General features: G+C 37.3%; 2 protein-coding genes and 1 pseudogene across 2 annotated transcripts; 2 read left to right on the plus strand and 1 right to left on the minus strand.

Annotated features, from left to right (window-relative positions):
* The first annotated feature begins 8,464 nt into the window (after positions 1-8,464).
* LOC120002314 (protein NUCLEAR FUSION DEFECTIVE 4-like) lies at positions 8,465-12,236 on the plus strand. The gene is made up of 3 exons (XM_038851037.1): positions 8,465-8,800; positions 8,895-9,751; positions 11,457-12,236. Exons 1-3 carry the CDS (start codon positions 8,465-8,467, stop codon positions 11,938-11,940), a joined length of 1,677 nt encoding a protein of 558 aa, XP_038706965.1. The 3' UTR covers positions 11,941-12,236.
* A 196-nt stretch (positions 12,237-12,432) lies between these two features.
* On the plus strand, positions 12,433-15,905 carry LOC120002518 (annotated as a pseudogene).
* A 2,436-nt stretch (positions 15,906-18,341) lies between these two features.
* LOC120001382 (thaumatin-like protein 1) lies at positions 18,342-20,236 on the minus strand. Its single transcript, XM_038849689.1, has 3 exons — positions 20,008-20,236; positions 19,163-19,832; positions 18,342-18,845 (listed from the first exon to the last, which is right to left on the minus strand). The coding sequence occupies exons 1-3, from the start codon at positions 20,066-20,068 to the stop codon at positions 18,569-18,571; spliced, it is 1,008 nt and encodes a 335-aa protein (XP_038705617.1). The 5' UTR covers positions 20,069-20,236; the 3' UTR covers positions 18,342-18,568.
* Positions 20,237-22,658: the final 2,422 nt, after the last annotated feature.

The following is a 22,658-nucleotide window of genomic DNA, read 5'->3' on the forward strand; positions in this document are numbered from 1 at the left end:
AAAATTCGACTCCGTCTAATGTTGAAGCCGCAAAGTTCAATCCACCAGAATCAAAAACAAAAATAATCTGTTTGTCAAAGTAATTGGTTCTCAAGAACACAAAACACACGCTCCTATACCTCCCAAATATGATTAGTTTGGCCATGGACCTTGGTTGATCCACAAAAACAAGTGTTGCAGTAGAGTTCTCCACCACTCCACCATTGCCTCCAACCGTCATAGCCATCCTCGAAATTGCAAAATCAGAAAAGGAAGTTGTCGTGCCATCATTGAGAAAAACATTACTCGGTTTGAGATCACAGTGCATGACGTTAACTAGGGAGTGGTGATGTAGGTAGGTCATCCCCTCATCTATGTCAATGAATACTACCTCAATAGTGTCCCCTGTAGTGTCTGAAACCCGAGAGGAGAGACACTTACTTTCTTCATTCTTGTCTGTGATTGAGGCTCGATTCTCCTCCGATCCCTTATTAGCTTGTTCTTCGTTCTCAATTTCTTTGGCATCCGCTTCCTCCACATATTAGTGTATACTATCTTCTCTTTATCATAATTGGAAACAACAAAAATTGGAACTCCTTTCATTTCTTCAACTTTTGTATCTTTAACATCAACAAGAGGTTTGACAAAGTGGTTGTTTGGAAGTGAATTTTCATTGAGGTAAGAAACTTCCTCACCCATAACCACATCATTAGTTAAAAAATTGAGTTTTAAGTTTGAGGTTATTACCATGCCCGCCTTTTGTCTAGAAGGAGCACCTGATTTGCACGTTTCTTCAATACAAACACTCTGATTCTTCGGCTTTTGCATGGCCTTTAGAAACAAATCGACATTCTGAGACAAAACTTGCAAGTTTTTGTGCAGATTCAGCACTTTGAAGTCGTTGTGCAGTAGCCATAGTACTTGCTCTTCCCCCATTTGAAGTCGTTGCGAGGTTTGTAGCCTCATGGATACAAAATTGGGATAAATATTCTCGATCAGTCATGTAAGGGGGTTTCTCATTTTTACTGAACTATAACTGTCCCACCTTGAGTCTTCATATTCGTAGATACGATTATAGTGATCGAGGCCGCTGGGATCGTGAACACGGTTCCATGTGTTCATTCCTTTGATACCAAGTCGATGGGAATAAGCTCAAGTATCACACTCAAACTAACTCACAATAAGGAAACATACACTTTTGAGAATCACTCTCAATTTTCTTACTAATGAATCACTTCAAAAAAAAAAACAATTTCTTCAATACAAAATATGCTAATCTTAACAATAAAAAGTACAATAATATAAATAGGTTGGACGTGTCTCTTATTATGGTAAGTTCTTCAATGCCCATGATCATGGTTGCTGAAATGAAGTCATCAATTGCTCTCCATGATTGCTCTCCTTAATCAACTCATTTGACCATTCTTTTGCCATATCAATTCTCATAATATTTTGCAAAGATGTGTCATAACTTTCATTCTAGTATTCATGTGGTCATGCATAATTATAGGCTTATCTTTTGCACCAATTATTTCTTGAATACCCATATTGCATCACTTGGTGATCAGACATCTGAATGCATGCATATATGTATAGGAGATCAGACATCTGAAAGTAAATATATATCGTTGTGTGTGTGTGTGTATATATATATATGTTGAACAGACATCACATTTGGGAGTGAAAAACGTGCACATAAAAACTTGGGAATATCATCATAAAAAAAGACTTGTGCATGCATGGATACAACAAATAGTGCGATTTGTCAGATATATTGTGGGTCTTTATGGGGGGTATTGGGAATCAAATTTTGGATATTTGGTTTCATTCTTCTCAAAAATTTTGATAATTTTGGATTTGGATTGTATTACCGGGGGCTTGGCTAGGCAGCTGATGTTAAAAAAAATCTATGGTTGATATTGTATCTTACGAATCTAATGGCTCACAATTATTTCAAATTTTATTATTTCTAAAATTTTAAATTTGAAAATTAAAAAATAAACATAAATAAAAATGGAAAGTGTCTCCTAACTTGAACCTTTTTTTTTAAAACGAGAAGGAGAGATTTGAACCCTAATCACTTGAATGATACACACCATTTTTACTACTCCAACTAGCGACTCGATGTCACTTAATCCCCTAGCTTAAACCCATTTGAATTAGTTTAATTATATGAAGACATTGAGGTTATTAAGCATGTAGCAATTATATTAATAAAAGAATTTTCAACTGCATTCCATTACTTCAATCAGTCTTTATGTAATTAATAACATACACTACTTGTCTAACATTTTTGAAACTGATAATTCAACACTGAAAGTCTGAAAGAGATAGAGAGATACAGTTACCCACTTCATCTGCATCTGGACACCATTTTTCAACATTGGTTGGCTTTTCTCCTGCAGGTCCAAGTAGTAGTAGGGTCCACTCTTCTAATACGGACAAGCAAGAATTTGACGGCCTACATTCAGCTAGCCAGACAGGCTGTCTGATGTCTCTCTCCACAACTGGAAAATTGATTCAGATTTGAGATTACTAATTCAGTAGTGCTGATAACCATGTTTTTAAAATATTTTAATTCTTAAAATACATGTTAGATTTTGAAAAAAAAAATTATATATTCAAAATCAACACATAAAACTCTTTTTTAAAAAGATCCATTATCGATAAGTTTTATCGAGTAAATGTTAATTCTATTGTTTTTTAATGAAATTTTGAAAAACAATCAATTCAGAAATAAAATAATGAATTATAGACCGTGATTTAAAAACAATAGAATCTATATTAAAACAATAAATTTTGGACAATGAATTATGGATAAAATAATGGAAATAAAACTATTCTATTCCATTGATTTATTAAATCAATGAAATAAATCTGATAGGCTCCTATAGATTATCAAATTGATGGGTTACATATCATTTTCGTTACTAAATATATATAATATTATAAAAACTGTGAGCCGTTGAATTTGCGACTTACACTGTTTTGAAAATTAAAAATTACTTATTGATTAACTAATAAGTACGAGTAGTACACTACAGGCTGTACACAGGGCCCCACCTACCACAAACATCATTTCATCTTATCACAAATCATATCTGATAAAGGGCTATCCATATCGCCTACAGTCATTTTTTAATTAATTTAAAAAAAAAACGTATTTGTATTTCGGTGGGTTTTACAAATATATCGATATTTTTTTTACAAATTTTTTTTTGTCTTATTCATGTTCAATTTAATTTTTATTTAGAAAAAAAAATATATGATTGGATTCCTAAACCGATCAAAACCTTTTATTACTCAAAATATTGATTATAGCGGGGTTCGATGTTAAAAAAATTACAATAGACCCCGCCATCCTTAATACCCATGCTTATGATTCAAGTAGATGCCAAAAGATTATATGCTTATGATCCAAAACCTTCCAAACCTCAAAACAGCCAGCGAGATCAACGGATCGAAGCTCTATATTTTGTTGGGAATATGGTTCTGCGATCTGATGAGTTGGGAGATGTTCGAGTTGAGATTTGGGAAGAGTTGGAATATTTAGGACTTTGGGCACTTTTTTTGAAGAAAAAAGGTGGGTTAGGATTTAGGAAATGTCCCACGTTTTTGTAAGTGTTAATCTCAATTCTTTGTTTTGAAGAATTCGCAAAGAAAAAAGGGTTGGACGGGGTTCGGAAATATTCCCCATGCCCAAACATATATAATTGTCAAATAAGAGTTCGTGACAAACTCCTTCCAATCTAACATCTCTAAACCAGTGACGTACTTGAGTCTTCAGGGGTACTGGACGACGGCCCATGTCGCCTTACTCCATGGACGGACGCCTAGCTCCGAACCCAATTGAACCTAATTGATTGCTAGTTTTACCTGTCTCGTAAGATTATCATAATTGTCGTCAAGATATTAAAAGGTCATGCATAGAGAATCATATCAGTAAATATAAGGATGTATTATCATGTTGTTCTTTCATCAACTTTTATCTTTAAACTCTAGTGTGAAGGTTTATTTGCGCGAATATTCTCTTAAAGGCTTAAAGCTATCACACTTGCGTTACCCACTTGACTTGGTTTTCTATTTTAATGATTGAGTTCAACATTATTGTTGTAAATACGTACGGATTTCCAAGCTAGTTGACAAGACAAAAAGTGTTTGCTTAGATCCATTAACTATCACAAAAATAGATACATGAATGTGATAGGGTATTGAAGCGTAAACCACTTGTTTAGTGGGCTATCTTATATAGCTACAGGACCTTATCATGATTCTCGGCGCTTCGTCTCTAATTGAACCCCCACCAACTTACCTACCTATACCTAGCCATGGTTGTACTTGAGTAAACGCATCTTTCTTTTCAGTCGTGATTAATTTGCTCTTACAAAATTAAATTACAGTGGTTAATTAATCACCCAGATTATTTATTTGATTGAGATGCCTAATTACTGCCTGTAATTCAGCCAGGAAATATCTGGTAGTATTGACCAATTCGTTAGTGGTGGTTGTTGTCATTGTAATTAATTCTGAAAAAAAAAAAACTCATCCGACAATGGGACCATATGTAAATTAATAACACTGTTATGTCATATTCAATGAATCTTGTACTTGTTAACCTTTTTTTTATTTTTAAAATGTCAATTAGCAAGGCAATTACGTCTATGTTCAGCGTATCAGTGGATGTTTCCCTCAAGTAGTGCAAATTATTTATTTATTTATTGAAAACAATGTCCTATTATTTACTAATTTTTGATTAATGGTTATATGTATATTTACATTCAATAAACCATTGACCAAAAAAGTCTATACGTACAAATTCTATTATTTTTGTCTACAAATATTGAATATATATATATATATATATATGAATGAATGGTGATTCATTTTAAGGCAGAATTTGTCGTTTTTTAAATTACAACGGGCATGGGCCAGGCAGTATGGCGCCGTATATTATCGGTCACTCTCACTCTTCCAACGACAAACTACTAGCGATATGTCAACCACCGACAGCCGGAATCTCTCTCTCTCTCTCTCTCTCTCTCTTCCCCTTGTTTTAACAAATTGAAATATATACGGAGATTCATTTCCTTTTCATAATATTCTAAAAACTGTGAGCCGTTGAATTTGCAAAGCTAAAAAACTAATAAAGTACGAGTAGTACACTGCAGGCTGTACACGGGGCCCTACCTACCACAAAACATCATTTCATCTTATCACAATTCATATCTGATAAAGGATTCGCAATATCAGCCTACAGTCACAATATATTTTTAAAAAAAATTTGAAAAAAAAAATATTTGTACTTCGGTGGCTTTTACGAGTATATCGATATATTTTTTATTTTAAAAATATAATTGGCTTGATAATAATTTTGAACCATTGAATATTAATTCAAAATATTTAGTCATTGTCGGTACAACAATCACATGGATTGTGTTCCTACTTCACACTTAGGTGTTGGGGTTTGCTATAAAAAAAAATTACATAGAGCCTAATGTAATCGTTTTAAGGTATAATTTTTTTTTTTACTTTTTCAAAATCGTAGATGTATTTTGATCGAGTTTATGAGTTCAATCATATATTTTTGTCCCAAATGAAAGTCAAATTTATCTCAAGAGGGATATTGAATGTTTCGGATTTATATTAAACGGTTCAAAATTTTTTGTATTGTCTTTTTCATGTGCAATTTGAATTTTGTTTATAAGAAAAAATATCATTGGACTCGTAATCAGATCGGAACGTAAAAGGAATATGCATTATCATCCTCTTCTGTCATCAAGTTTTTATCGTTAAACTCTAGTGTGAAGGTTTTTTTGCGCGAATATTTTCTTAAAGCTAGCACACTTGCGTTACCCACTTGACTTGGTTTTCTATTTTAATGATTGAGTTCAACATTATTGTTGTGAATACGTACGGATGTTCTCCAAGCTAGTTGACAAAAAGAGTTTGATTAGATCGATTAATTATCGCAAACATAGCTTATAAAAAAAAATTATCACAAAAATAGATACATGAATGTGATAGGGTATCAAAGCGTAAACCACTTGTTTAATTCGCTATCTTAAATAGCTCCAACGCCTTATCATGGTTCTCAGTGCATCGTCTCTCTAATTGGTCCCCCTCCCAACCCTAGCTAGCCATGGTTGTACTTGAGGAAACGCATCTTTTTCCTCACCTCAGTCGTACGTGATTAATTTGATTTAACAGAATTAAATTACAGCATGATTTATTACAGTGGTTAATTAATCACCCTGATTATTTATTTGATTAAGATGCCTAATTATTGCCTGTCATTGAAGAAATTCAGCGATGAAATATCTGCTAATGACCAATTGGTGAGTGGTGGTTGTTGTCATTGAAATTAATTTTGAAAAAAAACAACTCCGACAATAGGACCATATGTAAATTGATAACACTTTGATGTCATATTCAGTGAATTTTGTTAATCTTTTTTTTTTTTATTTGTTAATGTCGATTACTTACTTATGAAGGCAATTGCGTCTATGTTCTGTGCAAGGTTTTTAAAACCGGATCAATTATCAAATCGGAAAAATCTTCTGTTTACGGTTTAGAGATTCAACCAAGGTTCAAACAGGATTCAATGTAATGAATTGAGTAGTTGAGACGTTTAGTTGGGCTTGGATTTGGGATTGGGAAAACAAACCATATCTTACCAAAATAGTCAAAAAGTTGGGCTAAGGAGTCAATTGAATTTTCATTACACCTTGTTTTCTCACCATCTTTTCTCTGAAGGTTCTTGAGAGGAAAAGTTATAGTCTATCTCTTCCTATAGAGACATTGTAGCCTTTCGTTTGAAGTCTATCAACATTAAGCATGGATGAGTTATCTGCACAATGGTAATGAAAAGGAGGATTAATCGGCAGGGGTCATCTACAATCTAGAGTTAATAACACTTTCGCAACCCCCGGTACTGTAGGGAAGACAGTTGTGGTAGATGACTTGCATAATTGTCATTTATGTTTTCTGGAATGAACCAAATGAATTCATTGATCCCCTCTAGCTTTGTTAAAAGTTAATAGCTAGGTTGCTTAATGAAATCCAGGGGGTTTTTTTTTATCCAGGGTTTCAAAAATAAAAATAATCTTTGTTTCTGTACACGTTATCACATGCGCGTATGTTCAGCGTATGATCTGTTAACCAATCTGTAGTCATTAACTTGCCATGTATGTGACACCTTTTATGGGACTTCACTTGTTGGACACATCAAGTAATTATGAATACGTGTCCTACGTCTGTGACGTCCACGCAATCGATTATATCATCACCAACAGAGCAAACAATCCAAGTTTCATGTCATTAAGACAGAAATTCATTGATATTGGAATTCTCATACCTATTGAATATACTAGGAAAATAAGTATAAACTTTTTGGCTGTATTAGGGAAACTATATACTAACCTATTGGATCGGCTAATCTTTTATTCTTTTGTCACAATTCATATCACTAATATGGTTAACTAGTTTCTTTCAAGTAATCAATATATACATTAACGAGAGACAGTTCGGTTGATAACCGACTAGAATACATATATATATATATATATATATGTCAAAAGTTTTAATTTCAATTAAAAATATATTTCTCAACGTTATTTAAAAAAAAAATCAATATGTACCACCCAAAATTGACAAATACTTGAAAACCAACATACCAATTAATGTGAAATATCCATTGAAAGTGGTCAAATTTACATTTGAATAAGATTATATATATACGTTATACACACCACATTAAATAAAGTTGCCACTTATTTAGAATTGATTGATGGAATCATGGAAATCAAATAAAAATTTTAATTTGTAATTTACTTCAATGTTTTTTTTCCCAGTTATTATAATTTAGACTGGAAAATCAAGTAAAAGATTTTTGATTAAAATAAGATTAAAACAATAAAATTACAGCAGGCCCCAGTGTAATACCTTTTTTGAGCATTAAAAATTTTTATTTTATTTTTAAAAATCATAAATATGTAGTGTTCACCGCAACGAATACAACGATATATTTTTGTTCGAAACAAAAATCAAATTCAATATGAAAAAGACACGATAATTCTAAACCATCCGATATAAACTCAAAATATTCGATGTTTTGATCACGATGAATTTAATTTTTATTTCAAACAAAAAATTTACTATATATTTATGATTTTTAAAAATAAAAATAAAATTTTTTATTACACGTGAAGGGTATTACAGCGGGACAGGTCCCGGGCACCCACAAACCACGACCGTACAGTAATAGGAAAAGTATTACCATGTGCACAAACAAACAACTTTGTTCTTGTACAGCTCGAAATTAAAAAATATAATATATAAAAAGAAGAAGAAAATTCTCTTTAAATACCCTTCAAAAAGTTCAAAGCCTCAAGTGTCAAACATTCCAAGTTCCAACCCACCGACCCTTCAAGTTTTCTCCATTGTTGCTTTGCTTTGCTTAGACCGAACGGTCTTTTGTTCTGTTTTGATGGGTTTCAACGATTACTCTTCAACGACATTTACCGCCACTAAATGGCTGGGATTTGTCACCGCCGTATGGGTCCAAGCCATCTCCGGCAACAATTACACTTTCTCTAATTACTCTGACGCTCTCAAATCTCTTATGAACCTAACCCAACTCGAACTCAACAATCTCTCCGTCGCAAAAGATGTTGGTAAGGCCTTTGGTCTTCTCGCTGGTATCGCTTCCGATCTCTTGCCTACACCAGTCATTCTTCTAATTGGGTCCGTTGAAGGCCTAATTGGGTACGGAACTCAGTGGCTCGTCGTCAGTGAGAGAATCCGACCCCTCCCTTACTGGCAGGTACACCAATTTGAATTCACAAGGTCGCATGATACCAAACAGAATTTCACTATTTGAACAGAATTAGTGACTGCTCTATTGATTTCTTGTGCAGATGTGTATATTTCTATGTTTGGGAGGAAACAGCACGACGTGGATGAACACGGCGGTTCTCGTTACTTGCATCCGTAACTTCCGCCGTAACAGAGGCCCTGTCTCCGGCATCTTGAAGGGATATGTCGGTCTCAGTACTGCAATTTTCACCGACGTCTGTAATGCTCTGTTCTCCAACGACCCGTCCTCGTTCCTTCTTATGCTCGCTTTAGTCCCCTTTGCCGTCTGCCTAAACGCCATCTTCTTCCTTCGGGAGGTTCCGCCGTCGGCCACCGCTTCCGAAGAGAAAGAAGAATCCCGCTACTTCACTATCTTCAACACGGTGGCCGTCGTTATCAGTATTTATCTATTGGGGTACGAGTTCGTTCCTTCTCCCAGCCGCGTCTTTTCTTTAGCGTTCGCAGTTATACTTCTAGTCCTCTTAGCTTCTCCATTGGCGGTTCCCGTGTACGCTTTTATTCGGACCTGGAGCTCGCAAAAAAACGAATCGGGTCTTGACGTGGAGGGACAGATTGATGAACCGTTGTTAAAGCAGGAAGAAACTCAGCAGCAGGAAGGGGAAGTAGTAGCGGTTGCACCACAGACGACGGAGGAGGTGCCGGTTCTGCAGGAGAAGAAAAGGAGGCCAGTTATCGGAGAGGAGCACACGATCTTTGAGGCGATCTTGACCGTTGATTTCTGGTTACTGTTCCTGTCGTTTTTGTGCGGAGTGGGTACGGGTTTAGCGGTGATGAACAATATGGGTCAGATTGGTTTGGCTCTTGGATACGTCGACGTTTCAATGTTTGTTTCGCTTACAAGCATTTGGGGATTTTTCGGGCGGATCATATCCGGCACCGTTTCGGAGTACTTTATCAAGTAAGTCTCGAGTCTCGACTCTCGACCATAACTTCTTAGTTATTACTATAATTTTAATTCGATACTTAATCAATTAATTAGTAAATGGACTAAAACTTAATTGGGGGTTATCTTTGAAGAAAGTGCTCATGTTTGATTATGCAATCTGTTGCATTTGGAAACTACGCAATCTTATTCCTCTTTTTTATGCCCAAGTTGCTGTGAATTTATTGAAATGATGATTAGATACCAACTACTAATTTTACCCGCCCTATAAAAATTTAACAAAAGAGTAATTTACTAATGTCTAATTACTATTTTATGTTCAAGTTGATACCTGTTTAGTAAACTCCAAGCTTGATTTTGACCTTTCATGGAGGTCATTTTCAATTAAAAAGTAGTTCTCTCTTCTTTTTTTCTTTATTATTTGTTTTGTATGGAAGGAAGGGTTCAAGGTTTTTTTTTAATTGAAAATGATCTCAAATAAGTTGTGTGGAATCGATGTATCCATTGAAACTGGACAACTCAAAGCGGACAATTTTGTTGGTGTGGATTTACAACAAGGTATCGGAGCAATTTGATCCAATTGTACATGACCTCTATTCCACTTTTTGGGTCTGACATAACCCAGTCCATAGGGGAGTGTTAAGTCCCACATCGATAAGATGTGGGAACAATTTCTTATTTATAAGGATCAAGCTCACCCTTAACTACTAACAATGCATTTTCCTTAGATTGAGTGAGTTGGGCCTAGCCCACTTGTTTGGGCCTAAGGAGAAACAAAGTCATGCGGGCCCGTTATATTCACGGGAACCGAACAACTCAAAGCGGATAATATTGTTGATGTGTATGAGGGTGTGGATTTACAACAATTAAAAAATAGTTTTCGACTCTCTTTTCTTTATCATTTGTTTTGTATGGAAAGAAAGGTTCAAGGTTTATTTTTTTTACTTTTTTAGGAGCTCATTAGAAAATGATAGCAGGAATCCTAAACAAGTAATTTAATTTCTTTATTATTTTTTTTGTATGGAAAGAAAGGTTCAAGGGTTTTTTTTTTTTTTACTTTTTTAGGAGCTCATTAGAAAATGGTAGCAGGAATCCTAAACAAGTTGTTATTTAATTTAGATTAGATTGCCAATTTCAAGATTCATTAGAAAGTGTAAAAGAGTGGGGACAGGTGATAAGTAATTGGTTGGTGTTTTTAAACAAAAACAAATGTCGTGGGCATGGCAGGGGTGATGGACCAGGTATTCACCCCAGTTTTAGGGTCAGGCAAAGTTGGTCCCCGTTGAGTCATTTTGTCAGGCAACATGGTCCACGGAATTTATTTGTCCTCTCTTGGTCCATACATTACTCCAATTCCATCCGAGAATTTGTTGCCATTTTTATTTTGGTCAATTCACAGTCGATTCTTTAGTGGATGATTAGATGAGGGTGTTAATGAATCGTATTAAGCACAAGCTTGTCTTGACCTCCTTTGAGTAACATCATGGTTCATGCTTTACTTGTGTTGACCTTGTTTGAGTAACATCAAGGTTCATGCGTTACGATGACGCGATAAGCATAAATAAGGCCAGGCCGTGCTCTAACATCAGCTCGATGTCTGTGTTTATTGAACGCTAGAGCCAAGCTCTCCTTTTTATTCATTCACATTTTGATGTCGTCTTGAAGTAAAAAGAAATAGAGCATTGTGAATGCTAATTTTGTTGATTACGTTGTTTTGCAGGAAATCTGGAACACCAAGGCCTCTTTGTAACGCAGCCTCTCAGATTCTAATGACTGTTGGGTACATTCTCATGGCATTGGCACTGCCTGGTTCTCTATACATTGGTTCCATTGTTGTCGGCATCTGCTATGGTGTTCGTCTAGCTGTTACAGTCCCAACTGCGTCGGAACTGTTTGGTCTCAAATATTATGGTCTACTCTACAACATTCTGATACTCAACCTTCCACTAGGCTCCTTCCTCTTTTCTGGTCTTCTGGCCGGATTTTTATATGATGCAGAAGCCACCCCAACACCGGGAGGTGGCAACACATGCGTGGGAGCCCATTGTTATAGGCTTGTGTTCATCATCATGGCCATTGCCTGCGTTATTGGGTTCGGTCTAGATGTTTTACTATCGATTAGAACCAAGGACATCTATCGCAAGATTCACTCTAGCAGGAGAGGCAGAAGCAGGAAATCGGCCTCTCCATCCAACGGGCAATAACATGTGGTGTGGACCTCGACGGTTAGACATTCCAGGATTGATGGGCTTCTGCTCAAGTGATGCTCTCTCAATTCAGGATCAGAGTCGTTCTCCTACAACATTCACTCCAACCACAACCTCGGAGAACTTTGTACTATTAGTTGATTTTTTGTTGTGTTAAAGACTCTATCCTCGCATAATATGTATGTGGTGGGATGTGGAGGGAAGTGAATTGAATTATATGATGTTGTATCCTACGCAAAATTCTCCCTTTACATCTTGCCAAATTAGTAATGCAATGATATCATTTTGGGCTCTGACTTGGACTCCATTTCTTTGATGCCTATCCACTCTTGCGGCTGCATCAAAATAAGGGCCAATTGACTTGTGCGGTGCAGGCGTGCCAGACCTGCCACAAATGCAGTGCAGGAGTGGACTAGGCGTGGAACCCAAGTTAACGTCATGACTTTAACCCTATTTTATTTCCATACCATACACCACTTTAACTAGACCATGGTCCCTTGTGAGATCAAAAAAAATACTCATTTCCACACTATCCCCTTGTGTCTTGTGATCTCACCTTCTCAAATTCTCAAAATTTGGTATAATGTTGCATACATAATTTTTTTTTTGAATACAGGGGAAGGGGATGGGAGGCTCGAACTTGAGATCTCTATGAGAAACCACACACATAAACGCCAACTGAGCTTCTCGTGGTTCTCTATATGAAAATAATCTTAAGAGTTCTAGGTAATCTCAGATACATAAACTTGACTAAAGCTTAGCGATTATTGCAAGAATTTTTTTGTGGTAAAAGACTAAAGCAATGCAAATGGCCTTTGTCAATGACTTCTTGTGCTGAAGAAACTAGGTACTATGTAGTACAGAAAAATTAAGCACATTATTCAGTATGGTATCTCTCGAGTCTTGATGCTCTGCAGGCTGGATTAAAATAGAGGGTGCTTAGTGATCACGAATGGAGAACAAATCAGCATTAATACATAATTAACATTGTAACTAATTGTAAAACCCTATGATTGATTTAATTTCTTAAACAATTGTTGGTATCAAGTTCTGATACTTGATTTCCTCCGTAGAAAAGAAAAGCGCGGCCATGATTCATGTGGCAGATAGCCATGGACATAGACTACAAGGAGAGACTTCCCTTTTGGATCTGCAATTGCTAATACCATTCTTGGAAACATGCCTTACTCTTGTGCCAGACATGGTTTGCTAAGCGAATCAATGCAGCAGTCTTTGAAAATGAACTGAAATGGTATGCAACAGAACCTCAACAACGGAAGATAAACTACACAAGAGCAGACCAAATGATGGAATTTGTTAAGAGCAAACCAGATAGTACACACCGGCATGGGTTTGTATTCGTACAGTTCCTGCACTATAATCAGCAGTCCATGAACGGATACAAAGCTGCCTAACGAGCAAATACAGTTCATACACTGGGATGTCAGCCATGAAATACTGACACTTTTATTTCTACGAGCAGAATCTGGGCCCTATTCCCTAATGCTGCATTGAACTTCTACGAGACACCACACCAATCAGACCTGTTGGCAACATTGTCTATGAACGACTACAATTTGATGGGAGACGTGCAGTGATGTTAAATCCATGGTTGACACCTTCATTTTGAGGCAAAGAGAACTTGAACTTGGGGGGGAGGGTCAATTTTCAAAGTCTAATCTTCCCTCACGAGGGCTATTCTTGACAAACTGGCCACATTTGATATCAGCAGTAACTTTGATAAGCAAACACAAGAAAGGAAACTCAGTTTTCAATTGCGGTGTCTAATCTGCAAGCTGTGTACTTAGAACAAGTATTACGAGAAGGGTTTTCAAATCCTTCTGTGAAAGGGATAATTCTTTAGACTGCACTTCATCCTAATGGGTGTTACCAAATGTGCCCAACCGTTAATAATCTGCAAAAAACCTGCCCGCCGATGATGTGGTCAACAAGCTTTTACAGGAATGGAAAACTGGGGACATTGAGGATCAGATAGATGAGCATTGTTCATTCAGCTTTCTTGGTTTCTTAGGTGAATACATAGTTACCCTCCTCAAGTATGGAAACAGTACTAAAAATTCAACTTCCTCGCTCTGTCTGAGAAACTAAACAATTTAGCATTCAGCTGTAGACAAGATGCAGAGTTACTAATACAGCAAATGCATGAGCTTAGGTTCAGAATTGAATATCTCCACTTTCTTCTGTTGCCACTGATGTCTAGAAACAACTAATCTAAGATGTGTATGATGGTCCTTTGACACTAATATATCATGTACCCAGAAAGTGCACTGAATTGAGGGAAGTCTTACGATCAAATCCAATGAACTCAAATACTAAATGTTGGCAATCATGAAAGGTAAATTTGGTTTGAATTATGTGCAAATAGAGGAGTCACTGGATTGCCTAAAAATCTGGTTCAATCACTTCATCTGATATAGCTCAATAGCTCACCAGTTGCCTAAATCTGGTTCAATCACCTAAGGTTGATACTATAAGTTATAGTTTCCAGCTGAAAGTGGAAAGCTCCAACATCGTCAATGAAAATGGGTAGTCATCACCGGCGGACCAACATGTCAAGTTGATAGAGGACTTGGAACAATGAAGTTAAAGTGACTAAGAGAGTGGAGTCACAAAGGTAAGGATGTATGATTATCATTTCTTAACCACAATCTATAGGCGAAAATAATAAGTTATCGTTCCAAGGAAGAAGACATAAAAACCAAATTAAATGTGGTTCCTACTAGCTTATTTCCTAAATAAAAGGAGGGTATAGCAAAAACTAACCAACTAAAATAGTCAAACTTTATAGCTTAACTTCATTAAGCTTCATTCAAGAAGCAACAGAGGTCATGAAAGGAAGCATGGAAATGTCCGGCATAAACGGACAGAAAGAACAGAAAGCGAAAATTGTGCCCACATATGAGTTACTCTATACGAGAGCGTTAATTATTAATCCAAATATCCAATCCAGCAAGATAGCATGCGACAGGAAGTAGCAATTTTAATACGGATACCGGAAGCTTATTTGCTAAGAGCCTAGGAGTTTATAACAAACTAAAGCAACTCCAAAAGTCAACACAGCCATAGCGGAGAGTATGCAACTTTGCTGATTTCATTGAGAAAAACAGCAGAGGAGATAGAAAAGCATGGGTGATAAAAAAAAATAACATACGAAATTTCCAGCGCCAATGAAACAAACTAAACGAACTAATGAAAATTTCTTTCCATTGATAGGATGGAAAAAACAAACAGCAGCAGTTTGGTGACTTCCAAATACCAAAGTAGCAAACAGCTATATATAAGAGTCTACTTACAAGAGGAAGGGGAAGGCAGTTGTGATTCTCCTCTGGCACTGCCTCATGTTGTTCCCGTCCTTGTACTGTCGGAAATCCAGGCGTTTGAAATTGGGTCCATTGTCTCCAAAAAGCCCTATTGAAATATAGTGTGTAATGGGTAGTCCATCATCCCTATCATAATACCATAATACATAGTGACTCCACACAACAGCGGAGACTACACCATCACCCAAAGACATAGGATAGACATAGCATTTTTCTTTTTTGGGCCACTCATAGATTAACTGGAAGTCATGCCAGGTATGATCACTACAGTGGTAGCGATAGGTACCAAGTACGATATGTCCATCATCACGATTGTGGTGGATAAACCCTAAATAGCGATCTCCACCAATTGCCACTGCACATCCAGTTTTGTCTTGCTGTATACAATGGACAAATGGAATAGAATAAGCTTTGGCGTAAAAATACCATTCATCCGAAGGCCTCGCAAACCAAGCAGATCTTGTATTTCCTTGAGGAGTTCAAGGAGGAAGAGGAGTGCGAGACGTGCACGGAGGAGTGCGAGATTCCCATCGATATTTGTAGAGTTAGGGTTTCGGGTCTCGAGAACACCGAGCTGATCTCTCTCACTCTCTCGCCGCTGATTCAAAGCAGGATGAGAAGAAAGATTGGAAGAATGCAATATATATCGGGCTGGATAATCGTACACACGAGAGTACATGGCCCATTGGGCTTCCGGTTTATAAAAGGAGACCAACTATGTTGTTACTGAACAATTGAGGCCCATTATCTATGATTCTAATTTTTATTTTCTGTAATTGGAAAGTTATTATGGGGTTTATACTTTATACCATTCCAAGAAGGGATACGTCCCCTGCTCAATTTAATTTTTCTTTCCAACAAAAATATATCTCAATCAACATTGAAATAGTTAATTTGTTTCCTCAACAAATATTGCTCCGGTTGCCAAACTTGTCACTGTCCGCCTCCTACTTGTCGTCGCAGCCACTAAAAATTGGTACATTCGTCAGCTTGATGTTAACAATGGCTTCCTTCATGGTGATCCCGATAAGGACATTTATATGTCTCTTCCTCCAAGATTCGGACGAAAACGGGAGACATGGGTATGCAAACTACATAAATTCTTATATGGTCTCAAGCAAGCTTTTCGTCAATGGTTCATCAAACTGTCCTTGGCTCTCAAACATGCAGGTTTCCATCAATCCAAATCACACCACTCATTATTTGTCCGAACCCATGATAAATCTCTCACTGCTCTACTCATCTATGTGGACGACATCATTTTGACTAGAGATAGTTTGCAAGATATCAAAGAAACAAAGGTCCATCTCATGCAACATTTCAAACTGAAGGACCTTGGTGACTTAAAGTATTTTTGGGGTTTTGAAATAACTCGATCCAAAAAAGGAATTGCTATATCTCAATGCAAATATGCACTTTAAATATTGGATGATTCAGGCTATTTAGGAGTCAACCCACAAACTCACCAATGGAGCAGAACTTGTCACTTAGCAAAGATGGAGGTGAATACATTGATGATCTTTCCTCCTTTGGAAGGCTTGTTGGGAGGTTAACATATTTGACCATTACACGACTAGACTTGGTCAATTTAGTGCATATCCTTAGTCAGTTCATGAACAAGCGTCGTGTTCAATATCTAGAAGTAGATCATCGAGTTCTGCGCTATGTTAGGCACACACCAGGGCAAGGGATTTTCCCTTCTGTAAGTAGTGCATTACAATTGAATGCATTTTGTGATACATATTGGGTCAGATGCTGTAGATCTAAAAATCTGCAATCAATTTGTATTGTCGATTGAGGCCTTCGACAACCTTGCAAGATCACACTAGAGGTTGACCGTCAGGCTTGGTACTGGTATGGTGCCGGTCGGGAAAGCTTCGACTGTCATGTCAATTGACGATGAGGGAAATATTTAGTGAGAGAAGTGAAGGTTTTTAGAAAGAGAGGGAGAGCAAGAGATACCTCAAGTGGTTCAGCCTCTCAATGAGGTTGGGGCCTCATATATTTATAGTAGGTTGGTCATGTGAGAGGCACATGCCATCTGAGTTGACTAGCTTTGATTGGGCCTTGGGCCTTTAATGGTAATGGAGCTTCCTGGCAGTGGGCTTTAAGCCTTTGCATAATAGATGAACCATTTTATGGGTTTGCTGAAGTGGACTTTAGAGTCTCATGGGTATAGTTGCCAATTGACTTGGGCCTACTGAGTTTGACTAAGACTCCCATGAGTCTAGTGTTGGCTAGATCTTGGGCCTTGCGGTGTGGATTTTCATGTAGACGGTTTTTGATCCAAACAGATGTCAAGACACACGATGATCTACCATAGATTTTTGCATCTTTCTTGGTCACTCACTTACCTCATGGAAAACTAAGAAGCAAACGACAGTCTCACACTCAAGTGCGGAAGCAGAATATCAATCTATGGCATTGGCTAGTTGTGAAGTAACTTGGTTTAAGTACATTTTACATGATCTTGGAATTAAAACATTCATAGCTAGTCAAGTTGTATTGTGACAACCAAACAGCCCTTCACATTGTCTCAAATCCTGTGTTTCATGAGTGTACCAAATACATAGAGATAGATTGTCATCTTATAAGGGAGAAGATACAAGCCGGAACAATCAAGACTTTTCACATATCTACATTAAAGCAGCCAGCGGATATCTTCACCAAATCATTGGGCTTTCCACAATTTTCAAATTTTCTATGCAAATTAGGAATGACCAAATATCAATTCCAACTTGAAGGGGAGTGTTAAGGAAGATTTGTCAAGATTGAAGGAGAATGATTTTAGACTTGATTGATTGTATTTATGTAAATTGATTCTTACATTATATTACGGGATAGAATAGGAAAGACATTTCAAAGGGCTGATTTCTAGTAATTAGAATGACCATCTTCTTTGTATATATAACGACAGTTTACCTCATAATGAAATTACCTTTGCACAATAACATTTCTTTACAGTATTGGGTGATGTTCTAGAGTCTGCAATCCTTATTGATTCATGATACAAGAAGGAGATTGTCATCAAGAGTATAATGCCAATTCTGTAGCCAATGGAGCCTAATAAAAGAGTTCCTATTATATCACCAAAACCATATCAAAACCACTTTCCTGACATATCAAAGTGGGGTGGCTCTACAAATTGGACCAGGAATCTTTGCAGCTTTTTTCAAGATAGGCAAAAGACAGCCAGACACACACCAATCAAGGCTGCTGCATAATCTGTAAAGAATTCACATTAATGACTAAAACTAACAAAAAGGATCAACAAAACAAGGATGCTACAAGTAGAAAAAGGAGAGTATAAACAGAGATAGTGCTCCAGAAGCAACAATTAACGATTCAGTGGTGGTTGTTCTTGGTGAATCTCCCATAGCCAAACCAGCTAACCATGATCCATCTGCCAACATTGTCTCTCCTCCAACCGACCCTGACCCGGACACTGTATCAGACCCGGACCCAGAATAGGTGAACCCATACCCGGGTTGTGACTCTACCCCTGAACCCTGAGATGTTGATGTTTCTGTCGCTGGTGTTGCAGAGCTTGAAGATTTCTGACTGCACAACCAAAAGAAAAGGAAAAAACACACCATATAATTAATTATCTTGCAGATATAATTATTACTGCTCAGATTCTTCTGTATCCATTTAATAATGAGTAATTAACATTCCATGAAAGAATCCAACAACCTCAATTAATTCCACACAACATTACACAACTAAAGAATTAGAAAACCTTCCCCAAAGAAAGGGGAATCCTTGGCCTCGCCAGTTTGTCATTAAAGAGAGAATTAATTTTAATTAAAATAAACTTACTTTAATAAACAATGGGGACAGAGAATAAAGTAGACAATTAATTAACGTGTTTCTTTTACCTTGGAGAGGAGGGGCAAAACGTCACCGTATAGTCTGCCCCGGAGCAAGTGAAGGTACTAGTGGCGTCGTCGTAGGCGTAGCTATACGAGCGGGGACACGCGGCCTTAAACATTTCGGAGTAAACAGACGGCCTGCAAGTACTGGGTGTATTGTACTCGCCGCTGCAGCAGTATTCAGGGGACCCAAAAGCCTCGCACGCGCTCTTACACGCGTCGCCTTTACCGACTCGCAACTCTTGCGGGCACTGAGTGTTCAGATCCGTGGTACATCCCGTTGACGAGCAGAGACCAGACCCACCAGAGCCTTCGACGATCATGGGTAGGTTGTAGCCGTCGACGAGGCTGACGTCGTAGAAGTCCTGCCCGCCGGTTCCGAGAGTAAACTCAGCAAGCGTGGCCGGTGGAGATGCTCCGAGTCCATTGCACTCGACTTGACCCGAGCCGCAGTCTCCGGTCTGGCAGGAACCGAATCCGGATCCGTCGAAGTTGCAACCTGTTCGAGCCCAGAAGCGACCGGACCACCCAGTCGGCGCTTGGATGGAACGGGAAGAGTCCTTTGGGAGCTCGAATCCGGTGCTGTCGAGTCTAGGACTGCCCGCATTTGCAAGAATGCCTGGCCATACACTGTATTGGCACCGGTTGACGAATGTGAATGTGGCACCTTGCACACCTACGAAATGAAACGAAGTTACAGTGCCATTAGGAAGAAAACTTAGCGAGAAGTAGTGCCTTTTATTGAAGTGGCAGTGTGAGTGATCATCGTTTAGTACGAGAACAAAGATTTTGATAAATGACAAAGGAAAGAAAGCAAAAGAGTGAGGGAGTGAGTTTTGCATAAAACATACCTCTGCAAGTTATAATGAGTAGAAAAACAAAGCTTAAAATGAGAGAGGAAGAGAGATCCATGTGTCAGTGCCTCCCTTTATCTATTCTTCTTCCTTATTCTTCAGCTGTGGCGCTGGAAACGGAGACAATGCGGGAGTTTTATGCCCTGCGAGGAGGCAGCTGCCAGTGACAGAAACAGAGGAAGTGGCTGTGAACAGAGGAGTTTAGGGAGGTCATAAACCGACAAAAAAAGTGCAACAAAGTGTTGTGAGAAGGAATGAATGGAGAGACTTACAATAAACAGTAAACCCTGGAGGCTGGGCCCAAATATCTGGGCCACCCCGATCAAAATATCTCGTCTTACTGTATCATAATCATACACATTTGTTTATATATCATAATATAATTAGCACCTTGTTCTGTTAATTACTTTTTCTTTTTCAAGCAGTTCTATATTTCTGTTCTTATTTGGCCGGGATAGATTATGCTGTAGGACTTGTTGTTACTCAGAACACATACCCTTGCCAAACAAGAGAAATCCTGCCAAAGCTTCAACACAAGACAAATCATCAACAGGCCTAAACAAGGTAGCAAACAAACATGAATCGATAGCACGAGAATAATAAGTTTTTTTTTTAAGTATCAACACTTGGAATTGATGGGGATCATCAACTTGGGTTCTTATTTTAGAGACGGTGTATTAATTCACGTTTTGTTTTTGAAATAATATTAAGAAATTTTCATTTTCATTGAAATCGAATGTTGAACATACATATATCTAATCCAATCAATTATCAACCAAACCACCGTTCGTTAGTTACTAATTCACAAGTTAATTCGTCATTCGTGAAATTCTTAATTCGTCATTTTAAATACGAGACATTTATGATTTTTTTTTCAATAATTTTTCTTGGTGGAGGTTTCGCGCTCCTCGTGGGTGAATACGTGAGAGAGGACTCACACAGCGGTGCCGGCGGAGGAAGACTGTCGTGGGATCCTCTTATTTCGTTAGGATTCTCTTTGCGAACCCATGGAGGAGGAAACCTAGATTTGGACTAAACACCATTATTGGCCAAACAATCTCTGCAACTGGAAAAGTAAGAGCCACACGATTCATTCAACGACTGAATTTTCTTACTGAATTGTCCAACTTATAATCGTACGATTAAATTAATGATTTAGATTTAAAGAATTTGAAGAATTTCAGCTAACAGGTATTCGAGCCCCTCATCCAGTATTGCTCATCTGAGGCCAACCCCTAATTTGTTATTCAAATCCGAGTGCATAGGGTAATGCAATTATGGCAAAAGCATTGGATGCCTACACTCTTTCTTCTCTTCTTTTCATGCGTTAATTGTACCCAATTGTTCTTATCAAATTTTCATTTCTCACCAATTTAGAATTAGAAAGCTTTTCTTTTGTTTTTAATCATACTAATACTATCAAATATTTCATAAAAAAGTTATTTAATGTTTTAATTTTATTGTGATGAAGAGTAATTCCTTACAAGTTAAAAGCCTAACTTCATCGTAAAAAATAAATTTTTAATGTTAGGAGGCTTTATTGTATATTATTATTGTTTTTCTAGTACTTACACTTGCATTTAACGTTGAAAAACCATTTTATAGTCAAAACAAAGGAGAAAATGATTTGATAGAAAGCCCAATTTTTTATTTTGGAATGAGAGACATAAAGTTAATTTTATTTTGCCCATGATTAAATTTTGATATAGGTTTAAGGTGAAGAATAATATATGGTTAATAATTAATTTATGATTGGATTCACTCAAAACATAAATCTAAAATGCTAGTTTGCACTTTTTTCCAGAATCATTTGTAATTATTTATCGGTCTTTTTTTAGTATGAAAAAATGATGGAATGGACGACGAGGATATCAATCCTTCCTAGGCGTGATCATATGAATACTCACCCCATGCGAAATGTTCAGTTTGAACATACGAGTACTCATCGAATGCGGATTGTTAAGTGTTGCCTCCTCAGCAGTGATTTCGATGACTTTTTTTAACATTCTAATATATACAAATAGCTTTGATGCATTAGCTAAACTTTCGTATGTGTTTTTTCTTTAGCTTCATCAAGATCAAGAGCTCAAAACACAGTTTTAGGGAAGCCCACTACGCTACCATAGTGTCATATTTTAAAGAAAAAGTGATTCTTCTGGATTCTTTTGAAAAGAGGAGAGCTCAAAACCCAGTTTTAGGGAAGCCACTACGCTACCATAGTGTCATATTTTAAAGAAAAAGTGATTCTTCTGGATTCTTTTTGATAAGAGGCCATGCTCTTGTCTCCTCTCTGTTGTAAATTCTGATCCACATACACATCAATAATATTGTCCATTTTGGGTTGTTCGGTTCTCATTGATACGTCTGGCCCGCACAGTTGTTTTGGGTTGTTCGGTTTTCATTGATACATCGGGACCGCACGGTTTTATTTCTCTTTTGATAAGAGGCCATGCTCTTGTCTCCTCTCTGTTGTAAATTCTGATCCACATACACATCAATAATATGCTCTTGTCTCCTCTATGTTGTAAATTTTGATCCACATACACATCAATAATATTGTCCATTTTGGGTTGTTCGGTTCTCATTGATACATCTGGCCCGCATGGTTGTTTTGGGTTGTTCGGTTTTCATTGATACATCGGGACCGC

The sequence above is a fragment of the Tripterygium wilfordii genome, chromosome 7 (assembly GCF_013401445.1).
Source record: "Tripterygium wilfordii isolate XIE 37 chromosome 7, ASM1340144v1, whole genome shotgun sequence".
Classification (NCBI taxonomy): domain Eukaryota; kingdom Viridiplantae; phylum Streptophyta; class Magnoliopsida; order Celastrales; family Celastraceae; genus Tripterygium; species Tripterygium wilfordii.